This window comes from Chiloscyllium plagiosum, unplaced genomic scaffold (assembly GCF_037043375.1).
Source record: "Chiloscyllium plagiosum isolate Xiang-an unplaced genomic scaffold, Cpla_swu_hap1 HiC_scaffold_4, whole genome shotgun sequence".
Classification (NCBI taxonomy): Eukaryota; Metazoa; Chordata; class Chondrichthyes; order Orectolobiformes; family Hemiscylliidae; genus Chiloscyllium; species Chiloscyllium plagiosum.
The window spans coordinates 18,926,857-18,954,760 of record NW_028270142.1 but is presented as its reverse complement, the minus strand read 5'-3'; the positions used below and the strand labels follow the sequence as shown (position 1 = coordinate 18,954,760).

Below are 27,904 nucleotides of genomic sequence, written 5' to 3'. Positions count from 1 at the left end.
AGAGAAGTACAAATATCTTGATATATTGTTGGGTTGGTGGAAATTATAGAGACAGGCTGGGGCAAGGACATGGATGAATTTGAAAACGAGAGTGAGAATTTTAAAATCAATGATTTGTGTGATTGGACTGCTCTAGGTCAGCGAATGCAGGCAGTAGAGGAATGGGACTTGCTGTGTGCTCAGACATGGAGAAGAATTTTGGGTGGTCTAAAGTTTATGGAGATTATAATGTGGAAGGCCAACCAAGAGTGCTTTGAAATAGTCAAGAGTAGTAGCATTGCTGCCTCTGTAACCATATCATCATGGGTTCAAACAAGTGACGTCATAGATAAGAAATATTCTCAGATAAGAATTCTAAGTTTGTGTGTCTGTTTAAATCTGACAAAGTTTGAAATTCCAGGGGTTTTCTAAAAGAATAAAGCCATATGATTCTATGGCTTTGAACAAACAAAATAATCTTTACAAAAGTAAAGCAATTGGTAATATTTTTATTGGTTATGCCCTCACACAATGTGTGGTCCAACAGTCAGAATTAACATGAGGTAGATATGAGTTAACAGGCAAACTGTTGTTGAACACCCTACAGAGCAAATCAAACAGCAGATTTGGCCAAGACAGATCTCATGGATATTTCAACATCCTGCTCAGATGCATATGATATGGTGGATCACCAAATTTCATCAAAACTTTGTTTCTTTTGCAAGGGATTCCAGTTCTTCATTTTTCAAAACCTAACCTTTAAACTCTCAAAACCGATCGTCCACAGACTACCTCAATAGCTGACCTAGTGCTCACTTCTCCTAAGACCACATTATCCAGAATTCCTGAGACTACAAGTGCCTAGTTGCTGGCACAATGCCAGCCTTTACCAAGTAACCAAACTGCTGCCCTGAATTTCTGTGACCTCCAATCTATCTCAACTGCACCAACTAAATCCTATTTGTGGGCTTTCTTGTTATCACTTTCACAACACTGCATTGTCAGTGGTCCCCAGTTCTTTACCTCCACTGAGTGAACACAGCACCTCACTGCATGTTACATTCTCTGACTTTCTTCCCTGATTAAAATTCACTGCCTCTTGAACTGGCTGCAGGGAACTATTTAAAAACTTCATAGCAAGCCCCACCTTTGTTCCAGGGCAGGATTAAGTGTAGCCAACCTTGGAATATTTTGTGCTTACATGTTGTTATCTTCATACAACTAATTCTCCACAGCTGCCAATTTCATAACAGAACAAAAGCTGATTTTATTACAGGTGGAAATAGGTGATCCCAGAGATGGCATGAATATGAGGTTGAAACTTATTGCAAGATCAAATGTGACTCAGCCAAGGAGGCAACATTAATATATGTTTTGAAACATCTTCTAGTTATTTTCCCCACAGATGTTTTACATTCCATTTCTTTGCTTTTGAAGAGTGGATCCACTGTCTGGTTGAATGACAGTAGTTTCCCAAATTAGAAAGAAAATGATGGAAAACTCTTCAGTGGTCTTTCTTGTTATGTGTAGCACAGAAACTACCTTTCTCATCTGCTCTGATTTCAGACCAGAGGAGAAAGCATAACTCAATCTGTCACCTCTAATTAGACTGTACATAAACTTCTCTTAACTGGAAGCTGGCCATAATCACCAAGGGACTATTTACCCTTGCCTCTGAAAGTTTCCAAATTTTGGAACAAGTCCACGATTAAGAAGGATTATTTCGAATTGTCGATGTCTTTGTCATGTAAACCTTCCATATGTACGGCCTGTACTCTGGAGCATTGAAAATATTAGCACTTAACATCTGCACTCCAGATACAAGCACAGTACATCTGTCTTCCTTTCCTCGTCAATATCAGCACCTTCTTCCTCTTCTTTACTCTTCAGTTGAGAGGACCTCCTTCTTCTCTCAACTGCTTTTAAATTCTTTGGCTCAGATATTGTATCCCCTTCTCAAACTCTTACCTCTTTGAGCAAAGTCACAGTCGAAATATTCATTGTTACTTTTGTCTATGTCACTTATCTAGTACTACCTGCACACCTGCCTAATTCCCTATCCCTCCACCACTACCACCACATCTCGAATTCCCTGCTCTTCTTGACTCCAGATTCTTAGGTGTATGCTCTATCTTGATCCACCTTTGGAGGAATTGCTCATCTCGGTTCCAATCTCACAGTTTCCTGACTTAAACCCTCTGCCTCTCTAAGTCTTTTGTATAGACCCTCCTTGAGCCACTGTCTTGGAACAAGCTCTCAGTTGGCCTTCACTAATTTCTCCTTTGATTCAACAGTGAACCACCTACCTTGCAGAAATTCATTTTGTCACAAATGCTAATTGTTCTCCAGTCTTCCAAGGCATTTCTATGGAGGAGGGACCATAGAATCTCTACAGTGTGGAAGCAGGCCATTTGGCCCATAGGGTCCACATCAACCCCCTGAAGAGCATCTCACCCCTCTTCCCCATCCCTGTAGCCCTGTATTTCCCATGGCCAATCCACCTTGTCTGCACATCTTTGGATTGTGGGAGGAAACTAGAGCACCCGGAGGAAACCCATGCAGACACGGGGAGAATGTGCAAACTCCACACAGACAGTTGCCTGAGGGTGAAGTCGAGCCCTCAGCACTGTGAGGCAGCAGTTCTAACCACTGTGCAATGTGCAATGACAGAACTCTTACAAATTTCATGAGTGGCTTAGTTTGTAGTCCCCACATCCAACGCAAGTGTGTACTTAGTTTATAATGCCAATGTAGCCCCATCTTCAACAGTGTTCTCTAATAAACCAAGATCTTCTTCGAGATCATCATTTTGCACTTTGGGCTCCAGAGCTGCCACTCCCTCTGAAATGAAGTTTCTTATTATCCTCTAATTTGTGCCGAATACTCTTCTTACATTTTTAATGTTATTTTTATTTATGAAACTGAGTCATTGCATCAGCGCCTAGGAGTAGGAAATTATACTTAAGGTCAGTAATTTTGTTTAGTTTGGTTAATTTATTTTGGTTTCATGTCTTAATATAAAACAAAATATATTTTAGTCAATGTGCCCTTTTTTCCAGAGTTCCTGCAGAATTATTCAGAATCACGTAGAATATCAAATGCAGCATCAGCCTGTTTCACTAACATTAATTGCACCGTGCGTTTTGAGGAAAATAGGTCAATCTGTGGGGGAGGTGTAGGACTGCGGAAGCTTTGGAGCAGATCCAAAGTAGCAGAAGGCTTGCTTTCCATGCTGTTTAACAGAATAAAACAAAATGCAGTGTGATTTATCTATTAAGAAAGCGCTTTTCATTTCTAAATAGCACGGCTAGACAGAACCTTTAAGTATGTACAAATACATAGGTTAAACCGTGTGATGACTTGTTCCTAGATCACAGGATAGGATTGAGGAATGACATTTATTCATTTCTCACTGGACAGACCTCCAATCCCATCTTTTGTCATCATATTATTCTTCTGTTTCTGAAGTCATTCTATTTTTTGATTCCTTGATCCTACCATTTCTTGGAGATCACATTTCATTAGAAGTATTTCTGGAAATTAGTTGTAAATTTTAGACTGCCTCATAACATTATAATTCATTTATTTCACATGAACATTGAAATAAATCTATGATATGTTTATATTGGAATTGGATTACAAGCAGTAGTTTTAATTTGCTCTCTATATTGCTCTGAATATAGTTAACGCTGGATTTAATTACATGTATTGAGTTCACTCTGCTACTGGGATTATGCTACATTACAAAACCATCAATAATAATAAATTAGGTTAAAGAATGCTTCTGTGCAGCATTGTAAGGAAGGTGTTTGTGATTTCAATGTATTAGAACCTAGAGGACAGTATTTAGTAGCTTTTGGGATGAGAAAATGAAAATAATTGACAGTTTTAAAAGAAATGAAATATGTTATGGGAATGATTTCTTCCACGTTAATATGCAATAGAATTTTTAAAAAATCTTATTTATTAATAGAACACATAAAAAACCTTTACCCCAATCTTGTTATTATTGATGGCTGTCTCTGATATTGAGGGTTAATGCTGAAATTCTCAGCATTTCTGCGGATTCTTGAATGGCAATAAGGTCTGTAAGTGGGTTGGGTAGCTGGCTCATTACAAGGCTAAGTTCACTAAGTATATGGGAAGGAGATATTAAATCCACCCTTCCTCATGTGCTGGAATAGCTCATGTTGGGTCTCACCTTTGTTTGAGAGCCAATTGTTTCTTTGTACCATTTGAACTATGGCAATTCTGTAATATGGGTGGGTAGATGAATTTTATTTTGATTAAAAGGAAAAGTATGGATTTTGTTTCAGCAACAAGTTTCAGTTTCATTGTCACTTTGGCTAAATTGTGCTTTTAGGCCAGGAATTGAACTTGTGGAGTCGAGATGATATTTCACTGCAGTAGTGAGTTCTGCATCAATGGAGGTGTCACCTATTGTTATAATAGCAAACCAGGATACCATCTACCTGTCCATGTCATTATCCTATGGCACTATTCTTCTTTCTGCTTTGGCAAAGAGACTGCCAATCCATCAGCCAAAACCTCAAAATACAGAATAACTGGTGATTTATGATGAATTGAATGTTGCATAAATGTAAAATTTTATTTTGAGTTATAATCCAGAATTTAGAAACAGTTACAACATGCTTTGCGTTCAAGGAAAAGCTCCTCAACTATTCCTTAATAAACACAAGCTTTGCACCAATATTTAATAATCCTTTTCTTCATGCTTTGGAAAGTATAATATGTAAAATTCCTAGAGGGCTTAACAAAGTAGATACTGGGGGTCATGGTCTCAGGATAACGTGTCAACCAATTGGAACTGGGATGAGGAGAAACGTCTTCACTTAGAGATTGCGGAATTCCGTCTCCCAAAATACTCAGTGATTGAGTATATTCAAGAATGGAATTGGTCGATCTTTGTACTCTATTGGAAACCTGGCATGAGGATGGGACAGGAGGTGGAGTTGACGTAGCATGATAATTAAATGATAGAACTTAAAAGAGCAATAAAGCCCATCCCTGATTTTATTTCTCATGTTGTCAATATGCTGTCATTATCAGTTACTGTTCTTTCGTATGTCTTATTGGAACAGAGTCCAGTAGTAAATCTGATAGATCTATATTTTAAGCCTGTCCCCATAAGAAACTGAACAGGCTGATTTTTGTTTGAAATTCTTGCAGTATACAATGTTAAAAGTCCCAGAGTTAAAAGGACATTATCGTTGTCACGCTACCTTGATCGCATTACTTAGGATATAACAACGGTAGTGATTGCAAAGAAGTTGTGGTCGATAAAACATGGAGCTGGAAAAAGCATAGCAGGCCAGGCAGCTTCAGAAGAGTGGGGTGGATCTGATGAGGGCTCCTGCCTGAAACGTCAATGCTCCCAGCTCTTCGGATGCTGCTTGGCCTGCTGTGCCATTTTATTGACTCTGACTTTCCAGCTTCTGCTGTCCTTACTATATCCAAACTGCAAAGAAGTTGTCAAGAACCTGCCTTTGGAGAGAAAATAATATATGACTGCTGTAAAAATCAATTTTGTACTATTTCATAGTTTTAAGTAAAAGGTATTTAGAGAACTGTGGGAAACTGTGGCACATTTTATGAGGGTATTATCTAAATCCAAATATTGTTCATTTGAGGCTTTGAGACTTAAAACTAGGTAAACTAGGTATGAATCAACAAATTTACCCACTGCCACACTCCAGATCCTGTCAGGACATGTATTGCTTTCAGTGCAGCCAGCCATCTCATAATCCTCATTATCACCTATCTCGCTTTTATCCCTTGGTGTACTATCAACAATCGCCTTGTCTTCCGATCACCCTCTCTCACTCTCTCTTTCTCTCTGTCTCTATGTGGCCATTTCCATCTATCTGCTCACTCTTTTTCCCCTGCACCCCTGTCATGAAGGTAAAGACCATTTTCTCAAATGAGATCAATCTGACAAAGGGTCAGTTGACTCGTAATATTAACTCTGTTACTCTCCTACTCTCCACAAATGCTGTCAGACCTGCTGAGTAACTCCAGAAATTTCTGTTGTTGTTTCAGATTTCCAGCCTCCATAGTTGTTTTTTTATTATTGTGAATCTATAAATCTGAGGACCATCTGATTTACGCTGAAATCCACCAGATGTGTTTATGGCAATGCTTCCAGTTCTGAAGCAGTACCTTAGATTAAATTCCCTACAGTGTGGAAACAGGCCCTTCAGCCCAACAAATCCACACCGACCCTCCAAAGAGTAACCCACCTAGTCCCATTTCCCTCTGACTAATGCACCTAACACTATGGGCAATTTAACATGGCCAATTCACCTGAATTGCAAATCAATGGACTGTGGGAGGAAATCGGAGCACCCACACAGAGAATGTGCAAACTCCGCACAGGCTGGAATTCCAAGGCTGGAATTGAACCTGGGACTTTGGTGCTGTGAGGCAACAGTGCTAACCACTGAGCCACTGTGCTGCCCATAGCAGAATATATTCCAAGCAGCATTAAAAAATAAACATTCTGCTCCATCCACCAACACTGGCTTTCACTTGCATGTTGATGAATGAATATAACCTTGAGCCAAACCTTTCTGACCATCTGATTATTAAAGCTGACTGCTGGATAACATTGGAGTCTAATGATGGAGGGAAAAGACTATGTATCTCTCCTAAGTTAGCAACTTCTTTTACCTGAATGTGGAAATACTATAACAGAAATCAAACAGCTAAATATAGTGTGCAGTTTTTGTATTGTGTTCTAGCTTGTTGTTCAAGCTGCTTTTAAAATATTTTTCAATTAACTTTTGCTTGTAAGAGTAAAAGTCCTTGGGAGTTGCAGTGTGGTGATGAAGAAAATGGGCTGAATCATTTCTTGGAAATGTCATTGTGCCCATCAGTATTTGATTGTTTATGATGTACTCCTGCAAACTTTTACTGTGACAGATATGGTGCCTGCTGTTGGTTTTTATCTCTGACAACCACCAATGTCATTGCTGTCTGCAGAGGACAGTGTGCTGCAGATGATTTACAATAATTACAGACATAACCCTTCCATGTCCTGAAATAACATCTCTTTATGATTTATAATGTAACAACCTGAAATTTCCTGAAAATGAACCTATGCCAAATGAGCTAAAGAGTCAGTGCGGATTTCATTGTCTTTCATGGACAATAATATGGTGCAGACATATCCATATACAGTCCTTTGAAGTGAGACACTTGATAGACTGCATTACTCACCCAGTCCTCGCTGAAGTACATGCAGCATTAATTCTATTGGAGTTGTTGTTATCTGTGATTTACTGTAATTTGGCTCAGTGTCTCTTAGTGAATTACCATATTTAGCTTATTACAGCAGACTATTAAGACTGTTTGTCAGCTCTGAGAACTTTAATATGTACAATTAATTACAGTGTTTCAAAGCTGCACTGCACTGTTATGTCCTGCTTCAATTCCCCCGGCAAAGGTGAACCAAATCAAAAGTTATTATGCTTTCTGCAGGAATGGCTTTTGCAGTGAGATGTACTTCTTGTCAGATGTGGGAGTTTAAAGAGAGTTTAAGGGTTACTGCAGATTACACCAGCCATAAATGCTGTTGGAATTGAATCTTATCAGACTGAATGGATCGGTTGGAGAGACAGTTAGAAGCGATGAGGAATTTGCTACAGCAACAGTATGTGATGGATGGCAGGTATAGGAAGGGGGGAAAGTCTCAGATACAGTCACATAGTTGGGTTAACTCCAGGAAGGGTAAGAGAGGTAGGCACCTAGGGCAGGAATCTTTTGTGGTTATACCCATTTCAAACAGGTATGCTGTTTTGGAAAATGTAGGGGGTGATGGATTCTCAGAGGAACATAGCACGAACAGCCAAGTTTCTGGTATTGAGACTGGCTCTAATGCAACGAAGGGTACGGCGGCTTCCAAGAGATCAATTGTGTGAGGGGATTCTATAGTCGGAGGTACAAACAGACGTTTCTGTGGCCAGCAGAGTAAAAGCAGAATGGTGTGTTGTTTTCCTGGTGCCTGGATCAAGGATGTCTCAGAGAGGGTGTGAATGTTCTCACGGGGGAGAGGGGCCAGCAAGAGGTCATTATCCACATTGGAACCAACAATATAGGAAGGGAAAAGGTTGTGATTCTGAAGGGAGATTACAGAGAGTTAGGTAGAAATTTAAAAAAGAGGTCCTCAAGGGTAGTAATATCTGGATTACTCCCAGTGCTACGAGCTAGTGAGGGTAGGAATAGGAGGATAGAGCAGATGAATGTATGGCTAAGGAGCTGGTGTATGGGAGAAGGATTCACATTTTTGTGTCATTGGAATCTCCTTTGGGGTAGAAGGGACCTGTACAAGAAGGACGGATTACACCTAAATTGGAAGGGGACTAATATACAGGCAGGGAAATTTGCTCAAACTGCACGGGAGGAGCGGGGGTTGGGCCCCAGGGAGATAGTGAGGAAAGAGATCAATCTGAGACTGGTACAGTTGAGAACAGAAATGAGTCAAACAGTCAGGGCAGGCAGGGACAAGGTAGGACTAATAAATTAAACTGCATTTATTTCAATGCAAGGGGCCTAACAGGGAAGGCAGATGAACTCAGGGCATGGTTAGGAACATGGGACTGGGATATCATAGCAATTACAGAAACATGGCTCAGGGATGGGCAGGACTGGCAGCTGAATGTTCCAGGATACAAATACTACAGAAGGATAGAAAGGGAGGCAAGAGAGGAGGGGGAGTGGCATTTTTGATAAGGGATAACAGTACACCTGTGCTGAGGGAGGATATTCCCGGAAATACATCCAGGGAAGTTATTTGGGTGGAACTGAGAAATAAGAAAGGGATGATCACCTTATTGGGATTGTATTATAGACCCCCTAATAGTCAGAGGGAAATTGAGAAACAAACTTGTAAGGAGATCTCAGCTATCTGTAAGAATAATAGGGTAGTTATGGGAGGGGATTTTAACTTTCCAAGCATCGACTGGGACTGCCGTAGTGTTAAAGGTTTAGATGGAGAGGAATTTCTTAAGTGCGTAAGACAATTTTCTGATTCAGTATTGAATCTTGACCTACTCTTGACCTACTCTTGGGAAATAAGGCAGGGCAGGTGACTGAGGTGTCAGTGGGGGAGCACTTTGGGGCCAGTGACCATAATTCTATTTGTTTTAAAATTGTGATGGAAAAGGATAGACCAGATCTAAACATTGAAGTTCTAAATTGGAGAAAGGCCAATTTTGACATTATTAGGCAAGAACTTTCGAAAGCTGATTGGAGGCAGATGTTCGCAGGTAAAGGGACGGCTGGAAAATGGGAAGCCTTCAGAAATGAGATAACAAGAATCCAGAGAAAGTATATTCTTGTCAGGGTGAAAGGAAAGGCTAGTAGGTATAGGAAATGCTGGATGACTAAATAAATTGAGGGTTTGGTTAAGAAAAAGAAGGAAGCATATGTCAGGTATAGACAGGATAGATTGAGTGAATCTTTAGAAGAGTATAAAGGAAGTAGGAGCATACTTAAGAGGGAAATCAGGAGGGCAAAAAGGGGACATGAGATAGCTTTGGCAAATAGAATTAGGGAGAATCCAAAGGGTTTTTACAAATATATTAAGGACAAAATGGTAACTAGGGAGAGAATAGGGCCCCTCAAAGATCAGCAAGGTGGCCTTTGTGTGGAGCCACAGAAAATGGGGGAGATACTAAATGAATATTTTGCATCAGTATTTACTGTGGAAGAGGATATGCAAGATATAGACTGTAGGGAAATGGATGGTGACATCTTGCAAAATGTCCAGATTACAGAGGAGGAAGTGCTGGATGTCTTGAGAAGGGTAAAGGTGGTTCAATCCCCAGGACCTGATCAGGTGTACCCAAGAACTCTGTGGAAAGCTAGAGAAATGATTGCTGGGCCTCTTGCTGAGATATTTGTATCATCGATAGTCACAGGTGAGGTGCCCGAAGACTGGAGGTTGGCAAATGTGGTGCCACTGTTTAAGAAGGGCGGTAAAAACAAGCCAGGGAACTATAGACCAGTGAGCCTGACCTCAATGGTCGGCAAGTTGTTGGAAGGAATCCTGAGGGACAGGATGTACATGTATTTGGAAAGGCAAGGACTGATTAGGGATAGTCAACACGGCTTTGTGCATGGGAAGTCATGTCTCACAAACTTGATTGAGGTTTTTGAAGAAGTAACAAAGAGGATTGATGAGGGAAGAGCAGTAGATGTGATCTATATGGACTTCAGTAAGACGTTTGACAAGGTTCCCCATGGGAGACTGAATGGCAAGGTTAGATCTCATGGAATACAGGGAGAACTAGCCATTTGGATACAGAACTGGTTCAAAGGTAGAAGACAGAGGGTGGTGGTGGAGGGTTGTTTTTCAGACTGGAGGCCTGTGACCAGTGGAGTGCCACAAGGATCGGTGCTGGGTCCTCTACTTTTTGTCATTTACATAACTGATTTGAATGCGAGCATAAGAGGTACAGTTAGTAAGTTTGCAGATTACACCAAAATTGGAGGTGTAGTGGAAAGCGAAGAGGGTTACCTCAGATTATAACAGGATCTTGACCAGATGTGCCAATGGGCTGAGAAGTGGCAGATGGAGTTTCATTCAGATAAATGTGAGGTGCTGCATTTTGAGAAAGCAAATCTTAGCAGGGCTTATACACTTAATGGTAAGGTCCTAGGGAGTGTTGCTGAACAAAGAGATGTTGGAGTGCAGGTTCATAGCTCCTTGAAAGTGGAGTCGCAGGTAGATAGGATAGTGAAGAAGGCGTTTGGTATGCTTTCCTTTATTAGTCAGAGTATTGAGTACAAGGGTTGTGAGGTCATATTGCGGCTGTACAGGACATTGGTTAGGCCACTGTTGGAATATTGCATGCAATTCTGGTCTCCTTATCAGAATGATGTTGTGAAACTTGAAAGGGTTCAGAAAAGATTTACAAGAATGTTGCCAGGGTTGGAGGATTTGAGCTATAGGGACAGACTGAACAGGCTGGGGCTGTTTTCCCTGGAGCGTCGGAGGCTGAGGGGTTACCTTATAGAGGTTTACAAAAGGGGCTTGGATAGGGTAAATAGACAAAGTATTTTCCCTGTGGTCGTGGAGTCCAGAACTAGAGGGTATAGGTTTAGAGTGAGAGGGGTAAGATATAAAAGAGACATAAGGGGCAACTTTTTCACGCAGAGGGTGGTACGTGTATGGAATGAGCTGCCAGAGGAAGTGGTGGAGGCTGGTATAATTGCAACATTTAATAGGCATTTGGATGGGTATATGAATAGGAAGGGTTTGGAGGGATATGGGCTGGGTGCTGGCAGGTGGGACTAGATTGGGTTGGGATATCTGATCGGCATGGACAGGTTGGACCGAAGGGTCTGTTTCCGTGCCGTACATCTCTATGACTCTATGACTGAACCTGATGAACACGGCTTCATAATGAAGTGATGACTGCTGGTTTGTATTTTACTGTTCTATCTCCAAAAACCAGTTTGCTACTATTTCACTTTCATGTTTTTGATAAATCTTGAGCTTAGTTGCAAAAAAGTAACATTTGAGCTATTTAAGATGACTGAATTTGATTTTTAGCTGGTTAATGTTTATTTTAAAAAATGTCATAGAGATCGACAACACAGGAAAAGGCCCTACAGCTCATGGCATCTGCACTTATCGAAAACAGCCACCTAAATATTCCAACCCCAATTTCCAGCAGGACTCCGAAGCAATTGGAGACCCCAAAGCAATTGGAGACCTGACGTAATAGCCTCTTGCCCCATTTTCCTGACCTTTATGCCTGAGGAATGGGAGTTTGCAGAGGCAGAACATTATAAAATGAGACTTAACCCTCATCCCAACTGTAGTGCAGTTGGGACTGACAGTAAAATAGGAATCCGTTAATCTTTAACCAAGGGGACTGCAAAACAGTGGCATATAGACGACAGTCTAAACAATGGTGAAGGGGAAGAACTTTGTGAGGTAACCATATTGACATTAACATATGCAATAACTTACATATTGCTTGGAAAATCAAAATGAATGTTTGCCTAAACATGTTACATACGGTTTGACTGCACTGTGATGTGAAAAACAAAATTCAATTAAAACAGAACTTTATTCTTTTCAAATTTAATCAACCTGAAGGTTTCAAATTGCACTTTTTTTTTACAATGGCCCATTTTATTATCCTGATTAAAATATTTTTAAAATATAATTTCAAAAAAGCAAGAAGTAGAATTACATGCTTTGTACTATTGTAATTTCTGTTGACTGACATCCTGATCCATGTGGCTGGACTTTCCCCTCCGAGATCAGGAATCAGAGATCTGCATTGTTTCCAGAGGATAGACATTTTCCTAATCCATCTGTTTAGAGACACTGAAGCACCTCTTTGCAGCTGGTGGAATTTTAACTCAGGCTTCCTGACCCAGAGGTAGGGACACTACCATTGAGCCACAAGATGGCATCGTAAGTGGTGACTTGTAAACCTTTCACTGTGCTCATGTGAGTACATCTAATTCAATTCAATTCAATTCAGGTCACACGTATGTTTTTTATCCCCAGGCAGCCACTTCATGACTGAGGGCAGCATCACTTTTCAATTAAATAAAGTGCAGAAAGCTGCTTGAAATTGAGAACGCCAATTATAAACTTACCAGGTTTTTAAAACATCTGTAATTAAAATACAGATTCAGCAGTCAGGGCACCACCTTATAATGGAGGGAATTCCTCTACACAAAGGGAAGGCCTCTAGGCTTACTAGCCTCCTGTCAGTTGTCCACCTCCAGGCACCTATACTGGCCTGCCTTCCGTAGGGACAAGGGGGCTGGATGTTCCTTATTGACCATCTTTAGTTGACCTCAATTAGGCTCCTAATGAGCCTTGTCAGAAACCCTCAGCAGACAGGAAAGCCTTGTCAGCCTCAAACTTACCCGTCTGCGACAAATGGCCCAGACATGGGATGAAACGTCGGAAAGGGGCAGACCGCAGGGCTACTTCTGGTCCCAACCTGACTCTGTCTCCAACCATCATAGGTGTCGAAGTTCCAACCCCTGGAACTGGAGCACAGAATTCTGGTTAGATCGTCAACAGAATTGTTGAGCTTGATTTAGTTTTTACAACTTGCCAGCCAGTTAGGTTTCCTCAAGGACAGAAAAGGAAACAAGTTATTGGCCTGTTTGTTAGAAGGTGAAAGCATGCGATCTACTTGGAGCAGGAAGCAAATGTAGTTGGTGGTCCATAATCTCTTTTAAAATTAAATATTTATAATGCAAACAGTGTTAATTTTATTTGACAGGCTTTCTATCCAACAAAAAGTAGAATTGCTGATTAGGCAGATCCTCTGGAGTGGTATATTAGAGGCGCTGATGCAAATGTTATGTTTGTGTGTGTGCTAGGTTTCACCAACCCATAGCCATCCCGTGGAAATTGGAGACCAGCGCCAGCAGACCCTTCCTTCACTCTCGTCTCCACCCAGACCTGTGGTTGGAGCAAGGTACGGTACTTATTTCGCATTAACAGCAGTTAACTCAACCCCACTTCAAATCCAGCCCTTCAAAAATCCAAACTTCATCTGTGGTTGAGATTTAGCACATAACGAAACTTACTTATGAAAGGAGTAAGGTTGATACAATTGAAACTGTGACCTGTTTTCAGTATATGAAGGTACTTTTTAATAGAAATACTTTCCTTATTAGAATTGCGAACATGCTAGACTTTTTTTCAGGCTATTTATATCATTATAACTTTGTATTGCTTTGGTGCACCATTGTATCAAATATCTCAGAGCACTTTACCTGATGACATATTTATGAAGTACTGTGATTGATATTATGAAAGTAAGCATATTAATTCCAGCTTCACCAACTAAATATAGGAAGGATATTATTAAATTGGACAGGAAAAATTTACCAGGGTGTTGCTGGGACTGGAGGATTTTGAGTTATAAGGATCAGCTGGATTGGCTGGGATTTTTTGCACTGGAGTGTAGAAGTTGCGGAGTGACCTTATGGAGATTCACAAAGTCATAAAAGGCCTAGATTAAGGTGAATAGCAAAGGTCTTTTTTTCCCTAAGGTGGGGGAGTTCAAAACTAGGGGGTATCATTTAAGGTGAGAGGAGAAAGATTTAAAAGGAACCTGAAGGGCAACATTTTCACAAAAAAGGTGGTTCGTATGTGGAATTAACAGCCAAGGAAGTGGTAGATGCAGGTATAGTTGCAACATTTAAAAGATAGGTGCATGAATAGGAAGGCTTTAGAGGGATATGGGCCAAATGCAGGCAAATGGGACTTGTTTAATTTGGGAAACTTGGTCGGCATGGACAAGTTGGACTGAATAATCTGTTTCCATGCTGTTTGACTCTTAAATTAGATGAATTTTGTCTTTTATTGATAAATGAACCACAAATTTGTTTTCTCTCAGTAAGGTAAAGTCATAATAGTTATGCCAGACTATAGGGTTGATCTCTCATTATAGAGAGATGGCTGTGGTGGTTTGCCCTGAGTGTCACCACACCTCAGGCAAGAGCAGAGTCCTTCATGATAACCTCAGCCAGTGTTGTCTTTGAACCTATACTGTTGGTGTCACACTCCATTGCAAACCAGCCATCCAGCATCTAAGTGAGGTCTGCAAACTAGATTGCATGATATGAATTTTTGAAATGTGTGAATTCAGGATTCAACTTGTTTAACCAGCTGGTAAGTACATTTGTGGTTATTCATTCACACATATGTCATTTGAGAAGGACTCTAAGAGGACATACATTCACTCTTTAGACCATCAAAATGTCCAACATTAATTTGTTTACTTCACTCCTAGGAAAACTCGTGGGGAAGGAAAGAAATGTCGGAAAGTGTATGGCATGGAAAACCGAGATATGTGGTGTACTGCGTGCCGTTGGAAGAAAGCTTGCCAGAGGTTTATTGATTAGAGAAACGTTGCGAAAGGCCTGTAAGAAAATTCTTTAGGCAGCTATTATGTAATGTTTTGAAGCACTTAACTTTTTCTAAATAAATTTATAAGTGTAGCAACAACACTTACATTCAACAAGATGCACTTAAAAGAATCCTGTGTGGAACCAAGCAGCAAACAGACAGTTCCAATGTCAGTGATAAATAGTGTATTACAAAGAGATCTCTTTCTATGAGCAGCTGGAACAGAATGATGAAGAAATTCTGAAGCAAATGTTTGTACATCAGTTTGAAACATAGCTGACAGGGAGTAGAAGTATATTGTGTTCCAATTTTATACCTTATTCTTGGAGGTTTCTCAGGAAACCTAATACTTGTGACCAGCGTGTCAACACAAGGAACTCTGTTATGAAACACACGTGGTTTATCTTTCTGGTGTAATTTCAATGTTCTTCTGAGCGGTATAAGCTATTTTTTAAGCTTTTTACTCGCATTTACTTTTAAACCACACCAAAATCACTAATGGGAATATTGCGTTCTGTTGGCGACATTGCAATATGTGTCTTATTTTCTTGAATGTTGAAGGAGATGTAAAATCAGGGTCGCATGAAAGGTGAGTGAAATTATTTCTTTGCAGACCCATGATAAACTTCCAAGAAAGCAAAATTGATTGTTTTGCAACATTAATAAGACACCATGGAGCACAAGCCAGGCTCAGCAGGAATTTATGTTTCTTAGAAAAGCAAGATAACAAATAGCTACATAGTTTTGCATTAAAAGCTAGTGAACTCTTTAGGGATGTGCATTAAGCTGGATCAATGAATGAAGACAGTGCAAGTGAATTGATGCCAGTTTTGTTCGATATTAACACTGGGGTACATTAAGAACAGCAGTGCTTTTTTAAAATGTCTTTTTGGCTGCAGTTCTGTACAAACGTATAAATTTACTCCAATAATGATTTTGACAGTTAATCAGAAACACATTCTCAGTGCTAGAAATTATGTGTTGCTCAGCTAACAGACATTATACCTAATGTACAATTAATCAAAGAGATTGTTCACTTTTACCAGCTAGGCAGTAAATGCATAGAATGGATTGGCTACTAACAGTTGAGCTTGCGTGAATTCAATGGAATGAAAATCAGATAGATTCTACAATGCATGGGTAACCCATTAGACTATTATCAGGACAGTGATGGTGAAAATTACCCTGAAAGTGTTATCATTTCTCTGAGATAATAAAGCTGCTCAGAGAAATGATGCCATTCACTATTAGTATACTGATTGTGTAAGAGTGTTCACAGCAATTTTTTCAAACCAAATAGTATGATAATTACTTAATGAACAGCTGAAAGCAGGGTCTTACTGAACTAAATTTCGTACAATCCACATTTCACTATGTCCAGCTAGATAAAGCTGCCAATACAGTAAATTCTAGGTAGTTCAACTGGGTTTCTTTGTAAACTGAGATAATGCCATGAGCAAAATTTCCCACCTGATTATACTACCTTATGTGAAAGCAAATCATACACAGGAGCAGCTATTCAGATAATTTTGAAACACTTGGACATTGGGCTTTAAAATAACAGTCAGTGATGGTAAGCCTAATGTAGTGTGTGTTTCTCCTAAAATATATACTTTAAAGTAAAACTATTGTCAAAAATGGGAAGGCCTGTTTAGGAGTCATTGCTGGCTAATCATTGAAACCTCTCTGCATTTATTGTAGCAAATTCAAATTTGAATATGAAAATAAAATGGTTATAGAAGATAATGTTAACCCTTTATTAATTGGATTGCATTTAAAGTTTCTAATCTATGTACCTCCAGAAAAGATAGAGACAATATTAACAATGGAGATTCTGCATAAGGGACAATGGAGACCAGAGATTCTTCTTCAAAAAGAAAAATGGCTGCACAAGGAACATTGAGAAGAATGTTGGGGCCCAAAAACATTATTTATCTTATACCTATCATTGAGGCCCACTGTCGGGACTCTCATTTAATTGGTCTTGTCACCAGTCCATTGCTCTTTACTTCTGGCTGAATCAGGTATGAGTCTGTCATGTGTTAAATTGGTGCATTTATTTCATTTTGGCCATATTTGAAAACTGGCAGTAATAGATAAACTGACCTCTATACATCCTCTCAGTTTAATATACTTGAAATAAGGAATGCAGATGCAGGAGTGTATATCAATAACACTCCACTGTACCCACCTAGCAGAGACTATCCAAATTGTTGATTTGAAACAACAATTTCAAATCAAATTTCTCCCCTTTTTGCCCCAGATTATTACTCAAATTGACTCACTGTCCAAAAGTCAATGTTCCCAACTAATCTCTTTATAGCTTAAAGAACTATTGTGATCATATTTCATGTATTATTGAAGGTGAAGTATAAAGGAAGTACTGAGGATATGATAGGACTAACCAAAAAGTGAACCTATCTTCTTTCTATCTATGATGGTGCTTTCCATCATTTCTGCACACCTTCTAAGCACGTTAGATTGCATTTTCATGAAATATCTGAACTAGTGATTTAATCTAGTGATCTTGTTAAACCTATAATATTCACATTTCATTTCATACATGACTTGAAACTTCAGTAATTGTTCCTTGTATTAACAAATCTAAAGTTATTCTTTTGATTTGTCTAACCAGCACTGATTAACTTACTAATTTTTACCCCTGCCTGTTTTCAAATTTTTGATTTCCTTCAAAAACATTTTCTCTATCCTGATATATATTTCTCTTATTAATTATTTCCTCATTGAGAGTTTTCCACATTCTCTCCTTTACATTTTAGTGATCATAAGTGTACTAGTTACACCTGACCAAGTTTTCCATCCGCAAATATCTCTGATTAACAGTGGTAAAAGTATTTCTCCAAAACCCTTTCCAGTTTTCAGCATTTCTTATTCTTTACCCAATTTCTTCAAACACAGGTTCTATATATCCTCAACTTTGCAGGTGTGCTTATCAGTACTGAAAGCATTATAGGCGTTTCTAATTTTTCTGGTTATAGGCATTGGTTGTAACCGTTATATGTCATAGTTATGGTGGACACAGTAGAGATTTTACAAAATTGAATAAATTCTGAAATTTTGGAAACTCCGATGTGACAGATATATTTTCCAATATCGGCGGATTACTGACATACAAGGTAATACTATCTTAGTGTGGTCAGTTCAAAAGTGTTGACCATGAAATTCCCTGGAGCTACTGTCTCCATTGTCATAACTTCATCGTAGGAATCTACAGCACAAAAAAAAGACCCTTCAGCTGTTTATCAATAACACTCCACTGTACCCATCTAGCAGTGACTGTCCAAATTGTAGATTTGAAACAACTATTTCAAATCAATTTTTCCCCTTTTTGCCCCAGATTACTACTCAAATTGACTCACTGTCCAAAAGTCAATGTTTCCAACTAGTCTCTTTATAGCTCAAAGAACTATTTCATGCATTATTGAAGGTGAAGTCCACACTGGTCAAAAACAACCACCTAACCATTTTAATCCCATTTTCCAGCACTTGACCTGTGAGAGAACCCCAATTAAAAAAAAAAACATCCAAAGAAAATTCTCAGCTGAGTTACTTAGCTTATGATTTATTCTCCTCATTGAGAGATGATAATGCAGCCAATGTCTTGATATAGATAGGATTTCTTGTTCCAAGTATTTGATTCCCTAAACAAGATATTTTAAAGGTCTTTTTGAATCATGAAATTTATAAAATTAATTCGTGCAGTCCTGAAAAAATAATTAGTCCTGGCAAAAATAATGAGTTCAAACTTCAGACTTTGACAAAGAAATATTTGGAACATGGATTCTTGTTTTTGTGAGACCATTTTTCATTTACAAGGTACAATGGTGTTGACCATGTTTATTTTTGAAAAGTGGTTTGGAATACGTACAGCTTCCAGTACCCAGCAGCATTACTCAGCAGAGGACAAATGAAGTGTGAAGTTGCTTTGAAACACACACCATTAATAGGGTTTCTTGTCATTTAACCACTATGTTTTTCCATCAACAGTAGTGCCCATTTTTTTAAATAAAAAATTTTGGAATAATAAGAAAGTACAATTTGTTCAAGAATTATATTTTGTAAAATAAAGTATAGAAGTTATATATTAAAAATATGGAATTCACAGAATTTGGGGGCGAAGGTTCCTTAAATTGTTTGTTGTGCATTGTGGCGTTGTTTGTAATTACGTGATGGAATCATTACTTCCTAAATATGCATGTTGTAGTCAATTCTGGCAGCCTTGTTTGCACTGCTAAACCAAATGTGACAATATTTCTGAAAGATGCACTTAAGGACGTAAGAAAGTAGATAGTACTGAAGTTCGTTAAACATTCCAGAGTTTGATGAATTTTTTTGGAAAAAATAATTGTCAGGATGTTTGCACATCCCTACATTTTCTTTATTTTATATATATATTACATATATATAAATAATGTGTGTGTCTGTGTATATAAAGTGCATATTGTGAATGTATCGTGAACATGCCTCGTGTTTTCCTGTGTGGTAGTTCCAAGGGGCATCTGTTTCTCTAGATTACAGGAATGCTCCCATTCTCTGTTGAGCCAGTGGTGTTGCTGCATTTTGTCATTGTCTAGTCACATTGTGCTATTGTACTGTGAGCTAGAAACCATCTAAAGTACAAGGTGCTACATTCTGCAGGATGTTAAAATCAACCAAAGCCATACTTTTATTTTTCTTGTCTAGCAGATGTGTCAATAATTATCTACAAGCCAAAAAGAAATGTTTTACACAATAGTGCATAAAATTTATGCTATTAAACTGGCCATTTTACTGGACAGGTTCATGGCAATGTTTTGACAGAACATGAATATCCTCCCAACTTAGCTCTTATCCTATTAACATATCCTTCTATCCCTTTATCCTTCATCTACATATTTAGCTTCCCCATAAGTACATCTGTGCTATTCACCTCAGTTGTTCCATCTCTATGTGGAACTGAATTCCACAGTTAAACTACAATTTGAGTAGATACTTTAGTTTTTGGTGTTTTTTAAAGAATAAATATTGACTCATAAATTTCTAATACCCCCCACTGCAAGTTAGTTTAAGCTCTCTGGAGAATACGGTTGATTCCTTGGTAGTAAATTTGTCTCCGAGTTATAGCTATGTATTCAGACTACCCAATCAGAACTAGCTGTCTAATTATTGTTTCACATTATTATGTTCCAAAGGATGCTTTATGATGCATAGTACTATTTTGCTAAAATTGTGAAAACTCCAAAAGGTTTATAGAAAACACGGAGCCATGGAAGAAATGGAAATGTTAGTTTCCATGGATACTCAGGTCACGTCACTTACACAGAATTATATGTCAACAGTCTGCTTCTTTCTCTCAAAACCTAAACCATTCCTTTCTAATATATATCTTGCTCTAAGTTATAATATTTGGGGAAAGCAGGTAACTATATCTCTGTTTTTGATGTTTTCAAACTAAATTAGCCTTGTTTCACTAAATTACAATCTTTTAAAAAATGTGCATTTGGAATCTAGTACATGTTAAAATATTAAGTGTCTAAAGCACTACTTCTAAAAACAAATTGGAAGACATCAAAAAGTCTCATATCATTGGAAATTTCCAGTGATATCCAAGCAATTGTGTTATTCTTAACCCATTTTCAGATGTTACAAGTGGCTGTCCATTAGTAATGAAAAATGTCTGTGTTCTTAATCCCCTAAATCCAAATTTATAATAGTCCAAGACTATTGTCATAAATGTGCTTTGTTTATATTTTATATGATGAAAATAATATGCATATTTATTATAAGGAGTTAATCGCCTTTCTGGCCAAAGTAAAAACAAATCCAAACATTTCAAGTCTAATGCCATAAAAATAATGTCATTACAACAGTACTCTTTTTTTTCTCTCTTCACCCCCTGAGCATCCCCCACTTTCTCTAAACAGTGCTATTATTCACTCTATTTAACTTCTCATTCCGACACTACACTAAATGTCTGGAAAAGCTCAACAGGTCTGGCAGCATCTGTAGAGAGAAATCAGAATTAACGTTTCAGGTGCAATGACTCTTCCTTCTAACACTTTCTCATTACCTAGTCTAATTACCCTAATAATCCATAATATATCCTCACTAATCAATTGTAATGCTTCACCAGTCCCTATTGTATTGCTGGATCAGTGGTGCTGGAAGAGCACAGCAATTCAGGCAGCATCCGAAAAGCTTCGAAATCGACGTTTCGGGAAAAAGCCCTTCATCAGGAATTGCTGCCATTCCCACCATTATTATTCATCTGAGTGCATCACCAGATCTCTTCCATTGTGATGCCAGCAGCTATGTCAGCAATTAATATAACATTGAAATATTACTCAGTACAGAGTTTATTCTCATATCACAACCTTTTCCGAAAAAATAATTTTTTGTTCATCATTCTTTCCTTTCAGACATAGAACATAGAAAAGTACAGCACAAAATAGGCCCTTTGGCCCATGATGTTGTGCCAAGATTTAATCCTAATGTAAAATAAAATAACTTAACCTACACACCCCTCAACTCACTGCTATCCATGTGCATGTCCAGCAGTCGCTTAAATGTCCCCAATGACTCTGTTTCCACCACCACAGCTGACAACACATTCCATGCATTCACAACTTTCTGCGTAAAGAACCTACCTCTGACGTCTCCTTTATACCTTTCTCCTAATATCTTCAAACTATGACTTCTCGTACCAGTCAATCCTGCCCTGGGGAAAAGTCTCTGGCTATTGACTTTATCTATTCCACTCATTATTTTGTACACCTTGATTAGATCTCCTCTCTTCCTCCTTCTCTCCAGAGAGAAAGGTCCGAGCTTATTAAACCTTTCAGAAGAAAAAATCTTATGTCAGTAAGATTTTACCCGGTGTGACACTTCCAACATTAAAGTGAGGAACACTAAAACAAACTACCATGGCCAACTTAGATATTGTTTTAAAATTTCAAATTGGAATGCTAAAGTTCACTGAAACCTTTCTATATGTTAGCATACATTTGGGATTAGAGTTTGGATTTGTCAAAATTTTAAAATTATTGAAAAGCATTTCAATTAAACCCAGTTTTTATTATAAATTAAGTTCTATCCTTCTTGCATCTACCCTATGAGTTATCTCAAAAAACAGCAAATTAATTTTGGTATGTATGTGAGGTGGAGATTTGCCAACTTGCCTCACTGTGGACTTATCTTGCATCTGTTAGACAAGACTTCTGATTGTCTGGCTGAAAAGTGACTTGATGCATTTTATCTGAAGAAATAACTGCTTACCAGTATCATCAGGTGATTCCCTGGTGCTGATAAACACAAACTGCAGTTACCACAGGCAGCACAGGCAAAATAGTTTTTAAACAAAGTGAACTACGTAAAATGTTATAAACTTTTGTACCAAGTGTTTTTCAAGTTCTTGGCTTTTGTTTAGTACCAAAGGACATTGCCTTTGCGAAAATGTAGACTAACATTACTTGTTAGAAAAATAAATGGAAAAAAACCTCAGGATTGCTGTTTTCACAGGTTTGTTAAATGGCAGGAAATGTTGGGCAGAAACTTTTTCAAGCCATAACCGATGTTCTTATGTTTGGAATAGTAAGACTTATCTCAGGAGAACAGGCGTGGTATCATTGTCTGTTATTTTAAGAGGTTTAAGTGCACTACAACTACACATCGCAATTTACAATTTGAAATTTTTAATCGTCTTCACAATTAATTGCATAAAATATTGGAAGCAGAAAATGACACTTTGGCCCAGCAAGGCTGCTGTCATTTTCATTAACCTCACTTTCCCCCATCTTCCCTTCTCAAGCAGTTCTTGCCTTTCCCACTAAGATGATTTGTATTTGTGGCATTCATTGGTCCTAAATTTCATAGTTGGTTATCCTTTGCAAAATAGTTCAGTTGGAGTTTGATGTTTACATCTGCTTTTTAAACAATGTCCTTTTTTTATTCAAACACTTTGTCAATTGAAACGTCTTTTATGGCCAGTGCCAAGACCAAAGGTGTAGCTAGAATGTGCAGTTGTTGCATGTGCAAGAATTCCTCTTTTAAAATGGTTGATTGAATGTAAAATACTGTAAGCTATGCATCTTGTAATGTTGCCTGTGACACGACAGTCGGATTATACAAGTAATGAGTAAAACATTCCTCTGTCCAAATCTGCGTGATTGCCAAACATCCTTGTAATTACATTATCTGCTTAAGGTGTAAACTTTATATGGCTTTAAACAATTCTCTCAAACAGTTGTGTTGATATTTTTGGGGATTAAAAAAATGGAGAAGCAGTGTTATTATAAGGAGCAGTGTTATATGAAGTATTTTGTTACTATTGAACAATGATTGGTGCATTTAACCTAAGGCTTGTAACTACATACTCTCATTCTCAATAGAAAATGTCTGCAGTTTTCATTTATTTGGCAACACTTTCTGAGCAGGTAATTAGCAGTTCAGGATACTTGTTTTCTTTGTAGATAATAATGTAATTTTTCTCATTACCATAAAATTACTGAGCAAATTGAAAACAGTGCTAGATAGGAACAGCCCAAATTCTTTTGAAGGTGTGTCAATCCTGCGCTAACAGGGTGAGAATTTCCAGGGTCCCGAAAGGGGGCAGGGTGTGGGTTGGACTTCAGGTGGAGACAAGAACAAAGTCAAAAATATTAACGTTGGATCAGAAGGCCAACATATTTCCAACTCCAGGCGATTTTCCCTGTGGTGGCTAATCACTTGCAGGGGCTACACACCCAATTTGCATAATTAAGTTTTCATTTGTAGGTTTGCCGTCCTGCTGCTATTCTTTTAGTTATAGGCCCTGCAGCCTCAGGAACCTGCCATACGACTTATGATTGGCTAACTCCAAGTGTGTGCCCAGACACCCAATGCAGGAGTCAGGGCCTGGAAATACCCAGTTTGAAAATGCACAAGATTCTGTGCTGAAAGAGGAGAAACTCTCTCGATAGGGTCTGAGAGAACATAGGAACACAAGTAGACTATTTAGTCCCTCAAACTGATTCCACTATTCAATATCTAATACATACCCCCTTTTCCCCTAACCCATAAAAGCTTTGGTAACAAAAAGGATCTATTCAGTTTCAAAATTTACAATTGCCATTTGGGAGAGAGCTCCAAATTTCTATTTCCCTTTCCATGTAGAAATGAATCCTACTTTCACTCTAAATGTTTAGGTTCTAATTCTTGCACTGTGCCCTTGGCCTTAGACTCATCAGCCAGAAGAATTAGTTTAGTTCTATCTAGCCTAGTTGTTCTCCATAGTATTTGAAAACTTTAACCAAATCATTCTTTAATTTCATGCATTCTGATGTATATAAGCCTATTTTATCTAATTCCATCTAGCATTTTACTTTTTGGAGACCATGTATAATTCTGGTAGTTTTAGATTTCATTCTTTCCAAAGCCAGTATATCCTCTCAAGATGAGGTGTCTCGAACTGCTCACTGTAGTCCAGGTATTGTTTAGCCAGGGTGTTGTAGTTGAAATATGCCCCTACTATCTTGTATTCCTAATCTTTTGGCGATAAAGGCCAACATTCCATTGGCTGGTTTGATTATTTTCTGTAGCTGTTCATGAATTTTAATTACCTATGTACCGGGACACCAAGCCTCTTGAGACCGCCAAGTTTTTCCTCAATTAGAAAGCACATTTTCTTTCATTTTTAATTTAATGTGAACTCTTGCTTACCTACCCTATAATTCATTTGGAACAGGTTTGTCTTCACTTTTTCTAGCAAAATATATGTAAATTCACTATTCTTGCTTGCGTTGCCATCTATCTTTGAGTCTTTGCAAAATTAAATGTGGAGTTTTTTGGTTCATCTACTAAGTTGTTAAGAAGTCCTGTGAGTAGTTGAAGTCCCATTACAGATCCTAGTGCAACATCAGCAATCACATCACGTCAGCTAGAGTACCTACCTATCATTTCTAATGTCTCAGCCATTTTCTTAACTAGATGAACAATTTGCCTTCAGTTTCTTGGGATTCAACTTTATCAAAGACTTTTATAAAGTACTTTATCAGATGCTTCCCAGATAAATAACATCAACAGATACTCCTCTATCCATTTGTCACCTCTTGAAGTAAGCTAAATCAGTCAATTCAGGCATAACTAACATGTTTACAAATATACAAAGGCTCTCTCTGGTCAGCTGAAGGTTTTCAAAGTGTTCTGTTACCCCAGGCTTATAGCCTCCAGGTGGTCACTGACAACAGATGTTAGATTAACTGGTCAGTGGTTTCCTGGCATTACTCTGATAGAGTGACATGTACAATTTTCTAATCTAAAGGAACTGTTCTCAGATAAAGGGAGTTTTGGAAGAGTATTGTAGTGCATTTGCAATGGCTTCACCTACCTATTTTAGAATCTTACAATTGAAAGCATTTGCTCCTGGGCAATTATCACTCTTTTGTGTCATTATTTTCAGCTGTTATTTTCAGCAATAGCAGCTGTTGTTTTGCTTACATTAATTTAGTTGAATCCTTGTCCATGATTCAGTATTAGTTTCTTTGGGATTTCTGGCATGTTGATCTCATCTTGCAAGACAAAGTAGTTAATTACAGTATATTTCTGAAATTTATCCATTTTTAGATGGTAGCCAATTCTATTTGAAAACATCAGTTTGTATACATGGCATTAAATATTTCTACATCCATAAGTTTTAAAAAAAAAATTTGGATCTTTTTATCACTGCTTGCTCAGCTTTGTATGGTCGTAGCAAAGAACTCTTAACAGCAAACTTGAAAGTGTACATAAGGCTTAATTAAAGGGATTAACTGACCAATGTTTGTTGTGAAGTAACTAAAATGTTAGCTGCACCAACTGTAAGGATATAGCAGCTTGAGGCACCTTATCTGATCATTTATTTCACAGTTTAATAACCTGAGGGAAAAGAGGCATCACCTAACATTGTGCAGGAAAAGCAGAGGCTATCAGTCTCTGCTGGTGAGACTGAAAAAGGATGTCACATTTACAGGGTATTTGGTGGCTGCATGGTTAATTGCACTGAATCAAGAAGATTGCAAGGGCAATTACAAGTCTATTAATTGAACCAGGGTCATGATGAAGGCATAATTGATTTCAGTTTATCTGAGGAAAGAAAAGGGAAAATTGACCACATCCCTTAGTTTTGAGCACTATTCAGGTGAAGGTGTACTTCTAGACCAAATTGAATATTCAGTTGTTATGTGTTGGTTCACCTCAATATCAGTGAGGTAGGTTGTCCTCGTTTCAAAATTAAATCTTTAAGTTGTTCAAAAAGAGTCTTTGTGGCTGCAATCTGGTCAGAGCTAGGCTTAAAAATGTCTGCCTATCTTGATGATGTTATGCCATCAAATTTTACTGGGTTTCCTTCCCAGAATCCTCTATGGCAGGGCCATGAGGCTGCTAAGTAGAATCCCTCCACTGTGGATGCAGGCCATTTGGCCCATTGAGTCCACACCAAGCCTCTGAGGAGAGTCAGCAGGTTTCTTAAGTATCAATTTACCCTCTCATTGGCTCCGATTATTTCTCATTTTCCACCACTTTTTCCCTGAAAGTAATTGTGAATGGAAATGGGGCTAACTAAATCTTGTTGAACTGCAACAAATCTTTTGATGGGAATTTCTTATGAATTGAGGGACTCGTCTCTGGTATCCACCATAGTTTCGGCAAAAGAAGCTGGCCATTTTAGCTGTTTTCGTTCTATCTGAGAAACACTGGAACAATGAGTATGCAGTTGCAATATTAATTGTTAATTTTATTACCAATACATAATGATAAAGTATTGAAAGTACTTGGGGGAAAGAAAGCACCATGTTAAAAATGGCCACCAATAAAGGTTTCACCTTAACATTAGCATTCCGAGACTGAAGATAGCAACTCCTGTTTTCACTGGCAATGAAGTTACAAACTCTCAAATTTCTAAGTGATGTTCATGTTGACTGTTAACTGATTGAGGGAAATTTATGTATTACTTCTTAACAAACTGTACATATTAAATGCTTTAACTGTTTGATGTTCTACTTAGTTTTACCATTGATGGTTTCCGTGTATAATGGAGACGATTAAACCACTGTGTTGTCAGTGTCTGTGTCAGACTAACTGTACATTCCAGTGGGATTTTAGGGCTCACTTGGCCTGGTTCAGCAGTTTTGTCCAGGCCAGTATTTTGCTGGGGGGGGGGAAGGGTAGTAAAATGATTGTGCATTTTTTATTCTTGGAAGAGTTAATCAGACTATTGATACATTTGAATCTCTTCATACAGTGGAGGATTGACGGGAGCTGGAAAAACAGCTAGAAAAAGTCAGGTATTATTTGTGACAAATTTAAGTATTTGGATTTCTTAATTGGGTCATTTTTGCCTAACATGGTGAATTGTCTAATTTGGTCATTCTGGTTTCTGGAGTTTGACAAATTTGTCTGCAGCTGCTGTTGTCTAAGTTTGTATGTTCCAGGCCTGATTAAAAATATTCCTCGGCACATGCTAGGAATTTAAAATATGTATCAGTCTTTATATTTTAAAAATCTAACTAATCCAGTGTCAGGGAAAAAGAAACCAATTGGGTACTCCGGTTAATCACAAATGACCATTGTGTGTTTGTAAATATGTATTATATAATAAAAAATACATAATATGCAGATACTGTTTCATGTGAATCTTTTTACAAAAGCACGTCATGAACTATTCAATCATTGATCTTTTCTCCCTTTGTCATATATTGACTGACATTGCACTGTGTATTCTTACAGGAATGTATATGAAAGGTTAAGTGTTTAATTACTTTCATACATTATAATATTATAAACTATATTAATTCATTTTGTTACATTAATGTCACTATATATATATATTATATATATATTTATTGAAAATGTTTTACTCTTTTACAATAAGAACCAAAAAGTTTTGAAAGTACAGAAATAGAGAAGTAGAAATAGTGTTACAGTAATGCTAACAATAAACTGCCTACTACTGTTCAAGATACAATCATCTCATACTTACCTAACAACCCAAAT

General features: G+C 38.1%; 1 protein-coding gene across 2 annotated transcripts in view; it reads left to right on the top strand.

The window, feature by feature from the left end:
* The window catches only part of znf704 (zinc finger protein 704), a 192,380-nt gene extending 164,854 nt beyond the window's left edge, over positions 1 to 27,526 (top strand). The window contains exons 8-10 of one of the 2 annotated variants that reach the window (XM_087985999.1): positions 13,363 to 13,460; positions 14,784 to 14,915; positions 16,702 to 27,526. In XM_087985999.1, the coding sequence (XP_087842125.1) occupies positions 13,363 to 13,460; positions 14,784 to 14,895 (210 nt within the window). In that variant the 3' untranslated portion in view covers positions 14,896 to 14,915; positions 16,702 to 27,526. Of the gene's footprint in view, positions 1 to 13,362; positions 13,461 to 14,783 lie in introns of both variants that reach the window. The other variant, XM_043689092.2, reaches the window with a different exon arrangement.
* Positions 27,527 to 27,904: the final 378 nt, after the last annotated feature.